This window comes from Excalfactoria chinensis, chromosome 3 (genome assembly GCF_039878825.1).
Source record: "Excalfactoria chinensis isolate bCotChi1 chromosome 3, bCotChi1.hap2, whole genome shotgun sequence".
In the NCBI taxonomy this organism is placed as follows: Eukaryota; Metazoa; Chordata; class Aves; order Galliformes; family Phasianidae; genus Excalfactoria; species Excalfactoria chinensis.
The window spans coordinates 92,509,528-92,527,024 of NC_092827.1; the positions used below are offsets into that span (position 1 = coordinate 92,509,528).

At 39.9% G+C, this 17,497-nt stretch overlaps 3 protein-coding genes across 7 annotated transcripts in view; 1 reads left to right on the forward strand and 2 right to left on the reverse strand.

Moving 5' to 3' along the window:
• Positions 1-9,000: 9,000 nt before the first annotated feature.
• On the reverse strand, positions 9,001-13,581 carry MKKS (MKKS centrosomal shuttling protein). Its single transcript, XM_072331442.1, has 4 exons — positions 12,597-13,581; positions 11,899-12,074; positions 11,117-11,227; positions 9,001-10,656 (listed from the first exon to the last, which is right to left on the reverse strand). The coding sequence occupies exons 1-4, from the start codon at positions 13,579-13,581 to the stop codon at positions 10,216-10,218; spliced, it is 1,713 nt and encodes a 570-aa protein (XP_072187543.1). The 3' UTR covers positions 9,001-10,215.
• An 845-nt stretch (positions 13,582-14,426) lies between these two features.
• LOC140249572 (uncharacterized) lies at positions 14,427-17,191 on the reverse strand. Of its 5 annotated transcripts, XM_072331444.1 has the most exons (3): positions 17,115-17,191; positions 16,252-16,490; positions 15,677-16,065 (listed from the first exon to the last, which is right to left on the reverse strand). In XM_072331444.1, exons 1-3 carry the CDS (start codon positions 17,153-17,155, stop codon positions 15,770-15,772), a joined length of 576 nt encoding a protein of 191 aa, XP_072187545.1. In that variant the 5' UTR covers positions 17,156-17,191; the 3' UTR covers positions 15,677-15,769. The 5 variants fall into 5 exon arrangements, with proteins under 5 accessions (XP_072187550.1, XP_072187547.1, XP_072187546.1 ...); XM_072331449.1 differs by lacking the exons at positions 15,677-16,065; positions 16,252-16,490 and adding an exon at positions 14,427-14,639 and having other exon boundaries at positions 17,115-17,134; XM_072331446.1 differs by lacking the exons at positions 15,677-16,065; positions 16,252-16,490; positions 17,115-17,191 and adding exons at positions 14,427-14,639; positions 16,910-17,017.
• The window catches only part of SLX4IP (SLX4 interacting protein), a 73,305-nt gene continuing 71,757 nt past the window's right edge, over positions 15,950-17,497 (forward strand). Inside the window, exons 1-2 of the mRNA XM_072331443.1 lie at positions 15,950-16,077; positions 16,792-16,960. The gene's annotated coding sequence lies outside the window, so the exon portion shown is untranslated. The remainder of the gene's footprint in view (positions 16,078-16,791; positions 16,961-17,497) is intronic.

The window sequence follows — 17,497 nt, forward strand, 5'->3', positions numbered from 1 at the left end:
GGTAGCCTAACCACTTATCAGGCAACACCTCCCAGCAGGAAGCTCAAGACAAGCAGCAGCCTGTGCAGAGCTTCAACAGCTCACCTCCACTCAGAGCTTGCATTGAGTACTCTGTCAAGAGGACTGCCTAGATGGGAGCTGACAAAAACACAAGTGGTAGCCATAGAAGGGCTGTTGAGTCACAGCAGCACAGAATGGATGCGAAGGAGTCACAAACCCACAAACTTACCACAAGATGTCAATTTTCAGTGATGACTGGTGGTTTTCACTGTAAACAGCTTGTAAGTGATTAGGACAAAAATCAGAATGTTGGCTTTCCTTTATGAAGAAAATGCTTGGCACCCCTTGGGGCATTGCTGGTGATTACAGAATCACAGAGTCAGCCCACCTATGAAATATGGGTCGGGATGACTTGTGAGATATCTTAACAGGGCTTAAAGTTCAGGACCACCTATTTGCTTTGACATAAATACACAAACTTACATGTTGTACTGCAGTAAAAAGTATCTACTGAAGTAAACCCAGACTCTTTCCAAGAACTAAAGGATCAATTTAAAAAGCAGAACAAGTTATACACCATATGAGAAGAATTTTCTTGAGCCACAGTAATGCCATGTGATATTTCGTGAGTCAATAAAAGCAATGCTGCAGTGTTTCACAGATGTACTGGGGGTGCGAGAGGATTACTCCTGAGGGCTGAGCTGCTCTAATGATATGCCCAATACCAAAAGAGGTGTTAGCTGTACATTTGCAACCCAACTCCAACATCATTCAAAATTTCACAATCATTTTGTGCAAATCAGACCAAAAGACTGGGAAGTAGGGTTTGTCTGCTTCAATAAAGCAGCCTGAGCTCAGTCTCATGACAGCACTGCAGCAAGCCAGACTAATTGATGACAGTCTTATCATAGCAACCAAATCTTTAATATATATTTTCTTCAGTTTTCTAAAATGGGATTGGTCTTGGAAGGATTGGACTCCTGCCATTTTCTCTATCCGTTGCTTACTGCCCATCTGCAGCTGACAGAAGTGTTAAAGTCTACAAACAGAAGAGGGAAGAAAAGATGCAAAAGCAGAGGAGAGTCTTATCTTTTATCTTTCTAGTTACTCCAGACCAATTCAGCAAAACATACAGATTTTTCTCTACTGCAGTTGTTTCTCTCATCTAACAATCTGTCAAAAACTTGACCCCTAGAAGAACACAGGGTATCTCAGAGGTTTCAACCTGTAATACCTCAAACTTCAGAATTAGCTTCATACATTGTTCTCCAACTGCAGTATTGAGCAGAAAAATCCCATGTGTCCAGACCAAACAAACTTCTGCTCTTTAATTCATAAAGATGTGGATGTAAAAAAGAAAACCCTGGATCTCTGTAGACAAAATGAGACAAAGGACCACTTCTTCCCACATAAGACATTATTTACAGCATCTTATATTGGGCTTCGTCTTCTTATTTATCCAGAAGCTGCATTTTTCTATCCTTGCTCTGTCCTAATGATCTGTCCTAACAAAATAGGCCTCACTCTGCCCTTTACTTTAAGTGCAAACAGGGTTTACTTGTTTTTAAATAAAACAAATGCCATTTAAGTATTTTCATCATGACTTTTTGGGTACCAGTCTTAGAACCAGCACAAGCAAGTCTTGGCCCTAGATGTGCTCCTTGGCAAAACTGATATCTAATCTGAGCTCCTGCTCGTTGTGTCCATTTATTTATTTACAAGAGCAAAAATGAGGACATATCCAAAGAAACACAATTTTAGGCATAATTGGGAAATAGCTCTAATATCATCTACTAAAACTGCAACCTAGACGTAGCCTAGCACCAAAAGTCCTTAAACTGCTCATTGCTGGAAGCTAACAGAATGGCAGCAAAGTTCTTGCTCTTCTTCCCTAAGTACTTACAGGTCCCTGTAAAGAACAAAGTTAATTGTCAACATGGATTTTTATCTCATCTGAGACTATACTTTGTCTTATCCTCAGTCACAGCTTTTAAGGACTGGGATCATCTTTTTTGTCTGTATTTTGCTTTCTGCCTTCTGTTCTCAAAATGAGTCAAGCCACAGATCAAATTCTCCATGACAGACTTTCCTACAGTCTCAGGACAAAGAACAGATAAAAGCCCTCCTTTACTGATCTATGTGGTTTTTATTGTGTTTTTTTAAAGGAATAAAATCAGTTTGCCAGATTTCCTCACTGTAGAAGTCACTGTAGCTTCTCCCTTTTAAAAAGAAAAAGATTTTCTGACAAATGTTAACATGCCAGTATTTTTGAATTGCAAAAGGCCAGAATCTCAGCAACTCCAATTTTTGCAAGCTAAAGCACTATGATAATATCCTCCTAGCCCATTCTTCAAGGCCAAGAGAAACCAGTGAGAATACATGAGAGCTCTGGGAAAACAGCAGCTCCTGCACCTATCTTCTAGCTGAAGTGAAGTCTCTTTGTAGATAACCACACCTTACACAAAATCTACAAGTTCCTCATCAAGTTCTGCACATAGAAAACAGACTCTGGCTATTTGGTCAGAATCACACATCACTATGACTGTCTTCATATTCATCACACCAAAAACATTCTGTTGAGACGATTTCCTAAACTCAGTTTATTATCAAACTGCTTCTAAGAATCCTACCAGGAAGAGCCTGGCGGACAGTTTCAGCTTCTGAATATGCAATGAAAGTTCCTACCTCACTGACTTTTCTATAACAAATGTAAGCACCATATTCAGCCAGACTTCTACTGATTGCCAGGTTCCTGGGTAGAACAAATCCTTTTTTCCTCTAACAGCTCTAAGAAGCATTTATTTGAAAGGAATTCATACATTCTCAATTAAACATTGCTGAATGCAAGTGACAAGTATACTGTACATAGTCTGAGCTTCACTAAATAAAGTTGAAACTCACTATATTAAATATGCAATGTAGTGATTATTCGTTAAGGTTTTCTTTCCACTAAATGCACAGTAAAGACCATAGTGCACTTGCTATATGAGCTATTTTATGTCCTTATTACCAGGAAATGTCAATCCAATTTTCGATTTGGGGAGCCATTATGATAAAATTGAGTGCTTTTTTCACCTCCGTGTACAGAAATAATCTTTTGGCCTGTGGCTCCAAATCCACTTGCTCCTCTACATTTCTTGGCTGTTTCTAAAATTGTATTTATTACAGCTGTGGAATTGATTTTGTGCCTTACAATTACTGCTGGGTTTGCCACTCACCATGTCTAGCCATCATTTAGGTAGGCAAATATTCTCCCATCTGGAAACAGAACTATAAATATAGATAGATAAGTAAAAAGACTTGCAATTTGAGCAACTGCAACTTGAGCAACTGCAAGCCAGTGATGAACTGAGGGCAGCCTCACCATAAGGTCTCAAAGCAGATAAAGAAATGTATGACTTCTAGAACAGATTCACACTTTCACTTTGAAACCTCTAACATAACCTTCCAGGCACCTTGCAACAACTTCTATGTACAACCAAATCATCACAGCAAATAAAGAGGCAAATAAACTTCTATCTCCTAATAATACAAGTTGTTCTGATTTTGGTAGACTAGCTTAAGAGAAGTTAATATTAACTTGTTAAAATGTTAACAATCTGCAACATCCTTCTCTACACAAAGCTTCAGGCAGAATGTCCGTCAGCAAAATGCAAACTCATCTCAGCTTTATCTTACAGGTTGATCTATTCCTAGAAAAGCTTGATCAAATATTACACCTTGTTTTTCATTCATTTCATGTAGAAACTTCTCTCTAGACTACACAATTCTACAATGATACGTCAAAAATCATCAAGCACTGCTTGACAGAACCAGAAAGAATCACCTGGTAATTTTCTCCCCAGAAAGTGTCTTGCACGCAGAAGTCATTATTATTATCATTATTTTAATGAAATCACTTAATGTTACACTTAATACTTCATTTTAAAAGGAAAACAGAAAAGCAAAAAGATGTCTGAGTCCTTTTCTTCCCACCGTTTTCAAAATACGATTCAAAAAATGAGAGTTTAAAGGTGGGTGGGTAAAATCAATTACGTGAAGCATCAAAAACTAGTAACAAAAATAAAATGTTGTATTTACTGGAGAAGAGACATATATATAGTCTGCAAACCTTTTAAAACAGGAGAACTTTTAATATTACTAAGATCCAAATCACAGGAGAAAAACTAATAATTGAGAATTGAGCTCACTGGTACACACAAAAAATTTATACTTCTGTGTAACGCCATAGAGATCTACAGTTGCTAAGCTTCTTCCTCTGTAATAACACAGGACCATTAAGTGCAATTTTCTTAAAACAAAATGTGTAGCTATATTATTTTAAATTTTAAAGACAATACCACAGCTATTTCCCTGGAAAGTGCATTTTAATATTGGGAAATATCCCCCCATCCTCAAATCTAACAGCAATTCAGGAACTAGATTTATTATAGTCCTGTGTGACTTTATTCCACATTTTTTAAACAATGAAAGGTGACCTCTAAAACAAGCATGATGCTTTCCACTTTCTACTCTGGTGTCTATGTATCCCATAGCAAAGTAGACTACAAATTCAAGGTATGAACAAATTCAGCCATACAAATGCACATTTTCCCTCAGTTAATAGATAACACCGTTATCTTCAAACACAAGCCACACATTAGAGAAAGGTATGTATTGCTCCTCAATGCCCAGACAAGTTTATAAACTGGTTCCATACCATGCCAATCCACACAGATCCAAATGGAGACAGTCCAGGCACCGAGTGCTTCTCTAGTACATATGTACAGCAGCCATATGTGGCTAACCTCAGAAATTCTGTAATATATAATAGCTATTTCTTAGCTTACACTATGCTTAATGTAAATAGTAATACTGCATGTAATTATTCTTGTGTAGGAGCAAATCCTTCTCCGGCAGTCCACATACAGAAGGACTGGAGTGACATCTGCTGTTTCACATGCAGCTTAAGAAACAAGATTCTTCATTTAGCAGCCATTTTGATTGAACAGATGCCATGGATCTTAACTCCTAAAAACAGGACACAAATGCATTCACTTATCTTCCTCTCAAAAAGTTGCTGCTCTGTTAAATGCTGATACATAAAGTCCTTGAAGAGATCTTACATTTAAAATGACATCAAATGCATACAGTTTTCCTTACTTGATTATATAATAGTTAAGTGCTCAAAGGAACAGTTCACATAACAATTTTCATTCTGAAAACTCTTAATTTCTCCACTTGTTTGCCTTAGATACTAATATGTTATTTGGAGATTCTCACCACAGCAATAAAGAAGTGCGTCAGACTGCTCAATGCAGGCCTCAACTATTCTGCTTCCTTAACATTTTGTATTCTGTACTTCTCATTGCTGATACACATAAAAAGTGCTTTATTTTTGAAGTAAGGAGGCAGCAGGGACACCTTTTTCTGTCTTAGCTACTGCCTGATTAATCATGTTTTGGCCAAGAAATTAGAAATGCTCCCAGCTGGAGAACATTAGCACATCTAAGTGGCCAGACCCAGCATTTCTTCAGTGCCTCTACACAATACTGAGAAAAAACAAACAAACAAGCTTTTTGCTCACAGTCGTACTTGCAAGCAAAGCATCACGACAAAACAGTTCAATACATAGCTTATCAAACACATCTAGGCCAACTATAAAGCAGAGAAATGACCACAGGACTGCTCACAGAAATTCATCGTGTTGGAGCCATGCAAGGAGGCAATTTCAGGAGATGCATTCTAGGATCAGGACTGTAAACACTTAAAATTAGGGACAATTTAAAAATATTTTTATTTTTTTTTCATGCGACTCCCAACAGAACTGAAGAACAGGAGGCCAGAGGTATGGTATGTAAAACCAGCAAAGAATTTCCCCCGTCTTTATTTGCTACAAGGGTAATAATTGCATATCTGCATAAAATAAAAGTAACATGACAGAAAACAGTAATATGCAGAGAAAACAAACTTGTTTTTTTGAGTTGCATCACAGGTTGCAGTACCCAGATGCTATCAGAAGGGCCAGGAGTTGATCCTCTTGCTGCCCTGTGCATGCTCTTGGATCTTCCAACTGTGCTTAAAACGGAACTTCACAGGTGTGTGGGGGGGTCTTCCCAACAGAATACAACCAGAGAGCCCCACATGTAGTAGTTCCCAAAGGATTTCCCCTTCTCAAAGAAGTTCCCCCTTCCAGCGGGTTCCCTGCTAAGGAAGCTCCTCAGTCACTAACCACATTTCCAGTCTTCATTCCTCCACAGGTACCACCATGTCTGCCTTCAGTAACGTCCACCAACAGGCATACTTTTATGTCCTCTAAAGCCAGTGGACTTGGGGGTTCTCTTTGCCCTCCCAAAGCACCCTCTACACAGTTTACAAATGTTGGCTCTTCCCCCTTGCAAGTTCCTTTAAAATCAGCACATCAGAGTAATAAATCAAGACACAATGCTAGTTTTTCTTCAGCCTCTCAAAGTCACAAAGTCTTTCAAGAGCTGTGCCTACGATAGTCACTACTATTCCCTGAAAATCACTCCGTCATAACCCTCGAGTACACTGTTTATCAGCAGAGGTTCCTACTTAGCCTCACGCAGAAGCAATGAGTCAGAGCGGAGCTGAGTCATAGCTAGGGACTGTGAAACTAATTCCGCCCCAACCTCCCACCTACTCTACCCAGTCCTCCCCAGGTGGAACAGAGGAGACTAACAATATCATATGCCTGAAGAGAGGGGATGCTAAGGATGGGTTTTAAAGTTGAAGAAGAGGTACATTTGTAAAAGATGCAACTGTTTATAAAAACAAATAAAGCTACCCATAAAGATATCTGTTGATGTTGTGGGATGCCACTGCCTAACAAATGCTTAGCAAACATTCCATAGTAGCAGTAGGATTCTAGTATTTAATGCGTACCTGCAGAGAACTGATCTGTCAGAACAGAAAACAAAATAGAACACCAGCAATCTGCTAAAAGCAGACTATGATCAGCTGTGGCCTTCTCAGTGTACGGTGAAAGCTTCAACAAACAATTCTCACATGCAAGCAGATTTGGAAGTTCAACTTTTTATAAAGACATTTGTAGTAAGGTGAAAATTAAAAGCCTGCAGGAGACATATATATTTCTATGTATTAATGGCACAAATGTCCAGCAGCCAACTGCTAGGACCTAGTCTGCCATTCGTTTTATTGGCATTTTTACTAATGTGCATGGCTCTATCTATGCTGTGACCACACTTCTGCTTCCAGCATAAAGAAGAAATTGGGGGATATGTATGACTAATTTTTCCAGGACAAGGTATACCAGCAAAAAGTAAAGCTATTTCTTAACTGAGAAGAACATAATACTACTGGCCAAGAAGTTATTTGTACTATGAAGCTCATCATAAACAAGTAGAAATAAGAAAGTACTAGAAATACGTAAATAAACATTGTCATGTATTAGCAGCCACTGCCTTCTTGCACAGTCAGTCTCTACATACTATAAGTATGATAGAGGGCTTCTTTTTGCAATGAAAGGACTGTGCCTGCATCTTCAGAACAGTAATAAATACAAATTCAGTTTAAACAGTTTCTTGCTATGACACTGACTCATGGATGCTGACTTTTCTGAGGCTGAACAGCTTAGTAGTCAGATGACTCACTTCACATGGCACTGCTGAAAATGTGACATACTGCATTGTGCTACTCAGCACAGCAAATTAAGGGCAGAAGTTTAAAGTTCAGTTTTTAAGTAAACTAATCTGTTTGTACATACTCTACTGTGCTTCTTACATTATAATAAATATTTTTCTTACAAATATTGGCAACAATTAGTACTTCCTTCTCTTACAGGGAAAGATCTAAAACTATAACGTCTGGTTAGCTTAGAAATGCCTGAACACATCTGAAATATCCATGATGAGCTACTGATAGAGCAAGGTTCAGTTCCCTGAACTCAGAAATCTATTTTTACATAGGTTACTACAAAATAAATGTGTCCAACTCCCATGAAAACTACAGCAGGTACAACACAATAACGCTATCTGATAAAGCACATCCTCAGCTACTAAACACTATTTTTTAATAGTCACCAACATCATGCATTTGCACCAGCAGTGAACAAAAGCCTGCATGCTGTATAGAAATCTGCCCCAGAAGAGGTGCCCCAGCACTTCTGTCACCACTGCTGAAACACGCCACCTCAGTGTGTGCTGGGTACCAACAGATGCATTTTCTCCACGGTGAGGAATTCAATACCACCCTTTAACTCCATAAGCACTTCCATGTCAGACACCATTCTGTCAGAACACCCGTCTGCTGCCATCTGTCACACAGCAACAAAATGAAATGGAATATCAGGGGGAAGGTTCAACCTCCACTGCCATACCACCAACGTGCACTTCTGATGTCATGGACAAACACAGTAAAACAGGAAACATTCCTTTTGGAGCAGCCCTCATTATAGCAGAGTTGTTGAAGAGTAGCTTTCTTTGGTGTTTTCATGTTGATTAAAAATGCAAACGTTTAATGGAGTCTTACTTGAAAACAGGATGCAGTAATAGAAAAACAAAGATGACTAAATTACTCTGCATTTTCAGGCCTTACTTGAAAGTTGCATATGCTTTACCAAAACTGAAATACCAAAGCAAGAAGCAACTGTGTTAAATTGGTTGCTTAAACGTGCTAATCCAAGTGACAACACTACACCTCTACAGGTACAGAAAGATAGTAGCACAAACGAGAATTGAGTCTGAACTGCCCATAGGAAGCTATGCTAGCTGCTTATTTATGCTTTTGAATCACACTGGGAGACAAATTCACTCACTAAGACCGTGCCTTCAGGTATGCACAATCATTTAGCTTCATTATTCCTTATGCTTTCATAGTATATTGGAAGATAAAGATATGAGTAATTCCTGTAACAAATGTCCAAAGGATGCCTTTATTGTGCTGAAGTAATCATTTCAGATCATGAAAAGAAATAAATTTAACTACCCCTCCCCCCAGGAATAAAATGATGTTCATAAAAATGAAACGTGTGTACAGGAGGCCTGGAAATATCTGCTTTTAATTACACCTTTCAAAACTGAGTTACACAAGAAAATGTCACTGTCTATATTCAGTACGTATATTAAAACCTTAAGAGATCAGGAAAAATAAACAGGCTGTAAGTAATTCTGCTCTCTGGAAAAGCATGTCATGAATATTTGACCCCTGTGACTGAAAACAGGAGGAGAAAAGGAGTAAAGAAGAGAAACTGAAACATACTTCTGAATTTCATATGCATGCTAAAAATGAGAGTTTCAGTCACCTACAGCCTTGTTTTGATCTTTAAATAAGTCTGAGAAGCTCAAAGCCTTTCTTTTTAAAAGAAACCATGCACAAAGAGTTAAGTGAATTGTAACTGGCACATTCTTGCAGCTTTGCTTAAGTAGTAGGAGCATTATTTATAAGCCATCTTGTATTCCAAAGACAACAGCAAGGGTCCACTGTCTGAAATCCTTCCCCCCTCTGCCCTCCCAGTCTGCCATTTTTTCCCCCCCAATGTGTAATTACCTGCTATATAAAAGATTCAGGTCAAGTTTAATATCTTGATGAATAAATTACATGTGAATTGAGAATCTTCCAGCAATTTAGAAACAAAGTGCATTCAGTAGAATGCTATAATGTTTTCAGAACAGAAATTGAAATAAGAAACGCTACTTAAGGGATTTGCTAAGGAAGGTCTTCTCTTCTTAGAACATTAAAAACAGTGGTAATGTCTTGCCACAATACAAAGTCTGTCTGAACATGTAAAGCTTTTGCTAAGGCTACACAGATTCGAATCCATGTTTCCCTCAGTAAGTCAATCAATTTCTGCCATTCCTTTGAAGAGGCCATAGAGTTCACAGAAACATCCAGCACCTTGCATTATACAGGAAGAACACCAGGCAGCACTATTTACTAGAGAATATTTGAGTTTCCTAAAAAATTTTTGAAGAGACATTTGCTTTTCTGAACATATTAACTAGAATACGTGTAAGTCATGTTACTGTGCTTCAAAGAATACGTGGTTAACCACAAGGCAGCTTCTAACCTGCGCAACATTTGAAAATGCTATGTCTGTAGATTAACAAACAATTAGATGAATACTTACTGGCCAAATATTTGACTTAATTTTTGTCTGTTGTCCATAGCCAACCATTCCCAAGTACCTTAATATGTTATAGATTCTTAACTGAAAGCAGAGTAATATGACTGTACAACGCAATTCACATCACAGAGCTAATTTTGATCTTCAATTACACATGAGAGATCCATAATCAAATTGGCCGTCTCCACAGCTACTTGCAGGCCATTATACTTTGCAGCAAAGCAGTCCAGTGTCATAATGTCAGAAACCTTTACCGAAGGCTCTTTTGGGCAGCTCTCCATAGGAGAAGAGACAAAGAAGGGTTGCAAATGCCTCCAGTTGAGATCTTCTGTGCTACTGTTTACTCCACAGCCACATTTTAAACATAAATCTGACCCATTAAAGACAGAAGGAAATCCTGATGGAACAAGCCAACAGTGTCCATAAGCCATATCAGTGAGAATTTCTCCATCATCATGACTTAGAGAACAAGCTACAGATTCCAATGAGTGACAAAATGCATCAGCAATCAACTTGTATTGTGCATGAGAACAATCCACATCTTTAGAACTGCTAGTGGACAGACAGGAAATCTTTAAAGAAAAAAAAAAAAAAAAAGAAAAGAAAAAGCAATTAAAATGGTGGGTTTTGAGAAATAGCTTTAGTCAAGAATACTTAGTTGTTTTTTTAAGACAGTTCACAGTCTTGACAGAAAAATTGTTAGTTCGCTGATTATTCAATAGGAAAAGCTTCTAGACTTGTCAAAGCTGAGTTTTGCATGATTATCATTCAATTAAAGTCTACACATTTCTATCATAATGCTTAAATACCACAGATACCTGAAAAAAAGTTATGATTACAAATGCAATATTAATGAAATTCTGAAATGAAAGACACCATTAATGAAACGCTTCAAAAGGACACCTTTGTTTTATGAGTTACAACAAACAAACACAGAATATACAGATGACAAATATATTAACAGTAACAGAAATTGTGAAATTCTTAGCTAAGTTTATTAAGCAGCTTTAAAACACCCTTTCTCTTACATACCTTTTGTCTTAGGTACGAAGCCAAATGAGTTTCAGTACAGCCACCTCCTAACAATGCCGAAGGTTCCTTGAGTGTTAACTGCAACACATGCTCTGCAGTTTCACATGCACGCTGAAAACCATGTGAATTTTTCATTACAAACAACATGACAGGATTTTACAAATTAAGAAAAAATAAATTAATTTAAAAAATAATCACAAACACTACTGGAATAAAGCTTTTAGTAATTCCTGATGCTGACTTCATAAACTGTAATGTGAATATAAACATGTTGAGTGGCTTCCAAAGCCACGTTTACTGACTTACAAATGTTACTGTTTGTCCACACCCTACACTGAACGAAAGCTGTATTTCACTCTCTTTTTTGTAAAGCCAACTTATAAAAAAGGTGACCTGTATCAGCACCAGTTTTAGAGTAACTATTCAATAAAATTACACTTCACTGCCACAGCAGGCATTGCTGCTGACCTTTTGCTGGGTGATTTATTTATGCTCCCATAAACCAATGGGAATGAAAACATCTACTTGCACTGGCTTCAAGAATAGGCGAAAAACGTTTGTTTCCAAACAACTAGTTTTAAAACAGAAGCATTACACAAATACAAGCACTCCAAGGATTTTTAAAGTCTGGAAATGAAGAAGTTTCTTGCTTTTCTGAAGTTTCCTCAACTCCAAGTAAGCTCCATTTAGGTACCAAAGTCCACTCTTAAAAATCCACTGTATTTGTATTTCTCATTATTCTAATTTCTTCCATCACAACAGAAACTTCACAATGTGCTTACCTTCAGTTCATCCCAAGTTGTTTCATTTCTGTTACAGAGTATCAAGCTGCAGACAACCGTGTCATTAGGAATTAGATGCACAAAATGTTTAGAGGCAAAACTCTTGGCGCATACATCCTTCAAACTACCATAACAACTGGGAGACAACGAATAAATGGAAGCTATAGGCTTTGAACCTGTCCAATTAAAAAAAGAACAGCATGCATTACTGTCATCAGAATTGTCTTCTACTGCAGCTCACGAAGCATCAACTCTTTTCCCTTAGGCTTTTTACATTTTGTATGTTCTTCAACAATTAACATTTGAGTCCACGCAGACAATCACAAGCAGAGAACAGGATGTTTTTAAAGTGTAAGATTTAGTTCAAGATAAAAGAGTAACTTTATAACTCTCATTAGACAAGAGTTTGAAAACTGACACATACAAATAGTTACTAGAATTATATACTTCTCATAGAACAGTGATCATTTGCACATTATACCATTGCAGCCAGCCAGTACAAGACCAGCCTCTTATGGAATTGTCTTCAGTATGGAAAGCAGCAGTTTCTAGTCTGAAATGCTTGCTCTGCTGCTACAGTAGAATAGGAAATAGGAAAGAAATAGGAGAATTCCTGTTCCACAATCATATCTAGAAAGGTTTTAATTATGAGACTAGCAGTAAGTGTAACTATGAAGTATACAAAAATCACTCATTACCTGTCACTTGACTCAGGGGTTCCATCACTAACAGCCCAGCTCTGTCCACAGCAATGACATGGTTATCTTTCAGATACTGTTTCAGCGATGGATGGATAACTTTCTGGCACACTACAAGGCCAACTTCATCATTAACCAACTGCTTTCCTACATTAAGCAACTGATCAAGCTCTGACATTTCCAAGGAAATTCTGTGGTGGACTGTTACTGTTCCTTCTTCTGGGTCAAAAAGGTCTCCTGACATGGACACACAGAAAACTGCCACCTTGACAGCATCAGAAGAAGTTCTTTTGACAGAAAACGGTTTTGCAAATTGAATTTCTGGTGTTTCTATCAACAGACCAGGAATAACTGTCGAATCCAGAACTCTTCTACCCTTCACAGGTACTGTTACACATTTTCCTAAAACAGGCTTAGTTTCAGGATGGCATGGAACAGTAAACATAAAAGCCTTTACAATCAGTACAGTGAGATGATCAACCTCTGTTTTATTAAGCATGCAAGCAGGTTTGCTTGTTAATATGCTACGTACCAAGCAAAGAAGAATCTCAAGATTACTAAAATCCACAGATACTCGGCAACCACAGGCCTCAGACTTGAGGTAGTCAGTACATAAACTCAAAAGGTGTTTGCTTATTTTTATGACAATGCAAGGCGCAATATTTAGGTTTTTAAAGTTTTCAATCAAGCTACAGCAAAGAATGGCAGTAAATAAGCCACAGTCACTGAAGCGGGACACATGGTTCTGGACAGAGGCTGTCAAAACCTTTAATACAGGGTGACTGACAGAAAGACGACCAAGTATGGCTGAAGATTGTGATGTTAGACAAACATAGCCTCCCAGACCATTGTGGAGCTGTTTAAGTCTGCCAGCAGGCCCATAGCAAGATTTCAATATTGCAATTAATAGAGACAGCGGCTGACTAACTGTTGTTAGAGGTTCACTAATAAATAGTGATGGCTTTTTAGCTTCAAGGCGAGACATTTTCAAAATTAGATTTTAATTCTGATAAACAAGAGAGATTTCATTGTTACTTGGACCTAGAATTCACAGCACTTTAAAGTAGTACATTTTTATTCTTTTCTGACAAAGATTACTATTTTAAACGTAACGCAGTATGCTAAGCACATCTGATTCTGCACATAGACATCTAAAAATGAGGCTTAAATCTCACTGTGAAATTGATAATGACAGCTGTAGGCTAATTCATTCATGCTTTCATACTTTCATTCTTTCTTGATTTCTGAATGTGATCGAGCAGATTTTTTTGCAACAAAGTTCACAAGCATTGTTCCAAAATGGACACCTATCAGTGACAGTCCTGCCACAAGCAGAAAGTTCTTTTTACTCCAGCTAGCTTTCCTCATCTTCCCTTCTGGCAACACTCACAGGAGACGTTTCAGAGCTAATTATACCTACAATAAAAACCAGAAAGGTATTAGCATGATCTCTCACACCAGTATCACACAGCTTTAACTGCTTGGTTTCTTCCCAAGAAAAAAACCCACTTAAGGACAAAAACTACAGTATGATAATTTAATTAAAACAACAACAACAAAAAAAAAACCACGTTACATAGAGGTATGCAGTACATAAACTACACATTTTCATTATTACTTTTACTTCTGACCTCTAGGCTTTACGCTGCTTTATGAATAGGTCATGCGTGGTACTACAAAATACACCTGTAATGCAATGCACCACATAATTAATCCTGCTAAAGAGGACTGATAAGCAGTTTGAGAATTTACACGCATTTAAAGAAAAACAAAAACAAACACCAGAGCACCAATACTGCCTAAGCTTACCTAAAACACACAGCCCTGATGTTATTTTTCCTTATTTTTGCGATCACTTTGCATTATGTATGTCACAATCCCAGGTTCTGGAACAACCTCCTCTGTCTTCACTTGGAAAAGCGGACTAGACTTGATGTGGAACCATGACCAGTGCACCAGGCCCAGGCTAATTCCCATAACAATCAGAACTTTGTAGTCCTTCCATAAGGTTTTGAGGCTCATCATAAACTGGCATTTACGTACCTAGACAAAAATAATTTATTTCAGAAATCATTTTTCCTCTCTTATAACAGCACAGAACTCAAACTTGAATGTAAATATTGTTCATTACAACGCAGCAAGTCATTACAACAGCAAGACACAGGAAAGCCTTATTTTGCAACCTCCAGGAAATGTTTTAAAAGTAACCTCAATTCAGACATCTCGATACGTTAATCACTACATTGCCTCAAGTTTTGGCACACTAAATGTTAAAGCTTTGTGATGTTTCCCTAATTACACGTTACCACCTCAGACAGCACATAATTGAAGCTAAATCAACAACACAAAGCAGTTCCAAATACACTGTTTCTCTTGCAGTTAACAAAAATAACTAATGGGGCTCCTCAGAGCCATCAGCTGTTAGCTTGCAGGCTGAGCAAGCCGCCGTGCATTCGTGCAGCAATCCACCTCAGGCTGCCCAGGGCAGCAGCTCAGCCTGCCCGCCTTACCTCTGTGCCCTTGAATCTCAGAAACTACAAGGGCATCATGAAGTAAACTCAGCCAGTCTTATAGGGAACACGAAGAACTGCTCACACCAAGTTTCATGGAGAAGTACATGTTAATACGCGCATAAGAAGCGACAATTACGAGTAGCTTAATTTTATATCAAGATATTCGTTTCAAGAGCTACAAAGGCACAAAGCTGTACAAAGGTACAGCTCGGACAACAAGTGTTCCCGGCCGCTTCAGTCTCTCACTGGCGAGGAAAAACCCGGCACGCGAATTCGGGCTGTAAGCCGGCCCCATAACAGTAGAGACTGAGGTGAGCGGCCGCAGCCACTCCACAGGGCCGTGCCGGCGGGAAGGCCTCCGCCACAGCTCACTCAGTATCACGTCCCCCCTCGTAGCCTCGAGAGGCAGATGGCGGACAAGTCACGGCCGCCCTGAAGCGGTAGGAAGGAGCACGGAGAAACGTGTGACGGCCCAGCGCTCACCTCTGCTCGCACCGGAAGCCGGGCCGGGACACGAGCCGGGGGCACGTAAAGCCACCCGCACGTTTGAACCCCCGATAGCCGGAAGAGACCCTGCGGGAACCGGAAGTGCCCCTCCCATCCCGAACGGGGCTCGTGAGAGAACGTCCGTCTCCCTGCGTGCCACTGGCCAGCCCTACGTCACGTGATCAGTGAGTGAGCGCGCACTCCTACAGTCACCTGCCGCTCTGGCGGCCATTTTACTTTAGGGCAAAAAGCTGGGCGGGACGAGGCTACAAACGGCGGCCATTTTGGATAGGGGAGAAGAAGCTCGCGCTTGGCAGCCATCTTGCTTGGGGGCAACGTAGCCGTTAGGACCGTTGGAGGCGGGCCCGGCGTGGGAGAAGACGCGGTGCGAGTACGGCGCCGCAGTACCGTTCCCCAGCTGGGTCTCGTTGCCGGGAGCCGCCACACCTCAGCTTGCAGTCCCGCGTTTCCTGGAAACAGAGGTGCGCTTGCGATGGCGGCTTGGGATAACGGCTGCGGCGGGGCGCCGGCTGCTGCAGAGTGTCCCTCAGGCTCCGCCCATTGAAGCTTCCCGGCGGTTTTAAAATAGCCGCCTCGTCTTCTCAGCCTGCCGTGTGAGCCCCGCTGCCCGAGCACCGTGCAGGTAGAGCTGTTACCTGACCGAAACGAGCTCGAGATGCTCTCAGTGCCTGAGCTCCCTCTGCAGCGTTTCCTTCTGCTCGTCTTACTCTGCGCTTCTGTATTCCCTCTCTCAGTCGCTGTCGGTAACACTATCGCATTTGCCCGTGGTTTTAAGGCAGTGGAGAACTGCAGAGTTGGTAACCGTAGCCAAAAGGCAGGTTTATTAAACGTTAACAGAGACTTTAGTGTCAGCTCTGAAAGGAGCGTGGCAGTTCTGAAAAAAAAGCACGGAACAGCTGGGATTCACTCAGCGAGTCCAAAAGATCACAGCCAATACACATGACTGGGCACTCTGCTGTTCCTCTCGTTTCCTTCAAATATCAACAGAGGAAACATGCCATGGTTGTGCTCTAGAGGTGAACTGGCACAGTGTTTGCTGTCCAGCATCTAAGCTCTGGGGACTTCAGAAAAAAAACTTTTATGTTACAATAATTAATTTTGACTCTTTTGTAAGTGCCAACAGTGGCATATCGTAGAGAGGTATCCAATTATTGTTTTGGTTTTGCCTTTTTCAGGTGCCCACCTCTTCTCACGCATGATAACAGCCCCCAGAGATAAGCAAAGCATGAACGGCTTGTAGTGTTAGAAGTTGCTGTACACGGGCATGTGTGGCAGGAGTTTTCAGTGCCTTACCTTGACTGAATTCTAAATTTCAACAGTGCTAGAAGCCACCTCTTCACTAAGGTAAGATGCTGTAGATCATCTGACTGACTTGTATAATGCTATCGTGGAATAGCAAGTACTGTAATAATAGCAGGGTAGCAAAGCCGTCAGCTACAGCAAATGGGAACAAGCCCAAATGCAGTAACAGTAAAAGTGAAGAAAAAGAGCTACTTACCTTTGGGAGGAATCTTCAGCAAGAGATGTCTTTACTTCCATTGCCAACCCTTAAATGAGGTCTGGGAAGGGGTGGATCCTGGCTCCACCTGTTTCAGTCAGGAGCATTGCATACTACTGAACTCCCCTGGGTTGGCCCTGCCTTCCTGCCAGGTGCTCAATCACTGTTTCAGGTCATGGCCTAGCATTTCTGCTAAAACTTGCTTTCTGAGAAGCCTCGTTTTCTCAATTTGCTGATCATCTGCCGTTTCACTTGACTATAAGTTTTAGAGAGAAAAGTATTCTATCATGTCATTTGTAGAACATACCTCTTGCTTCTTCTGAGGAGGTTGTGTGTTTAGCTCTGGGGGCTTGTTTTGATGTTTGTTTGTTCATTGTATTGTT

Excerpts from the sequence above, each read along its gene's own strand:
- LOC140249572 (XM_072331444.1), bottom strand. The coding sequence starts at position 17,155 with ATGGAAGTAAAGACATCTCTTGCTGAAGATTCCTCCCAAAG. Across the intron at positions 16,491-17,114 it reads GCTGAAGATTCCTCCCAAAG|AACTGCCACGCTCCTTTCAG; the intron begins GTAAGTAGCTCT and ends CTTTTTTTTCAG. Across the intron at positions 16,066-16,251 it reads CTCGAGCTCGTTTCGGTCAG|GAAACGCGGGACTGCAAGCT; the intron begins GTAACAGCTCTA and ends CTCTGTTTCCAG.
- MKKS (XM_072331442.1), bottom strand. The coding sequence starts at position 13,581 with ATGTCTCGCCTTGAAGCTAAAAAGCCATCACTATTTATTAGTGAACCT. Across the intron at positions 12,075-12,596 it reads ACCCCTGAGTCAAGTGACAG|GTTCAAAGCCTATAGCTTCC; the intron begins GTAATGAGTGAT and ends TTAATTGGACAG. Across the intron at positions 11,228-11,898 it reads CAACTTGGGATGAACTGAAG|CGTGCATGTGAAACTGCAGA; the intron begins GTAAGCACATTG and ends CATGGTTTTCAG.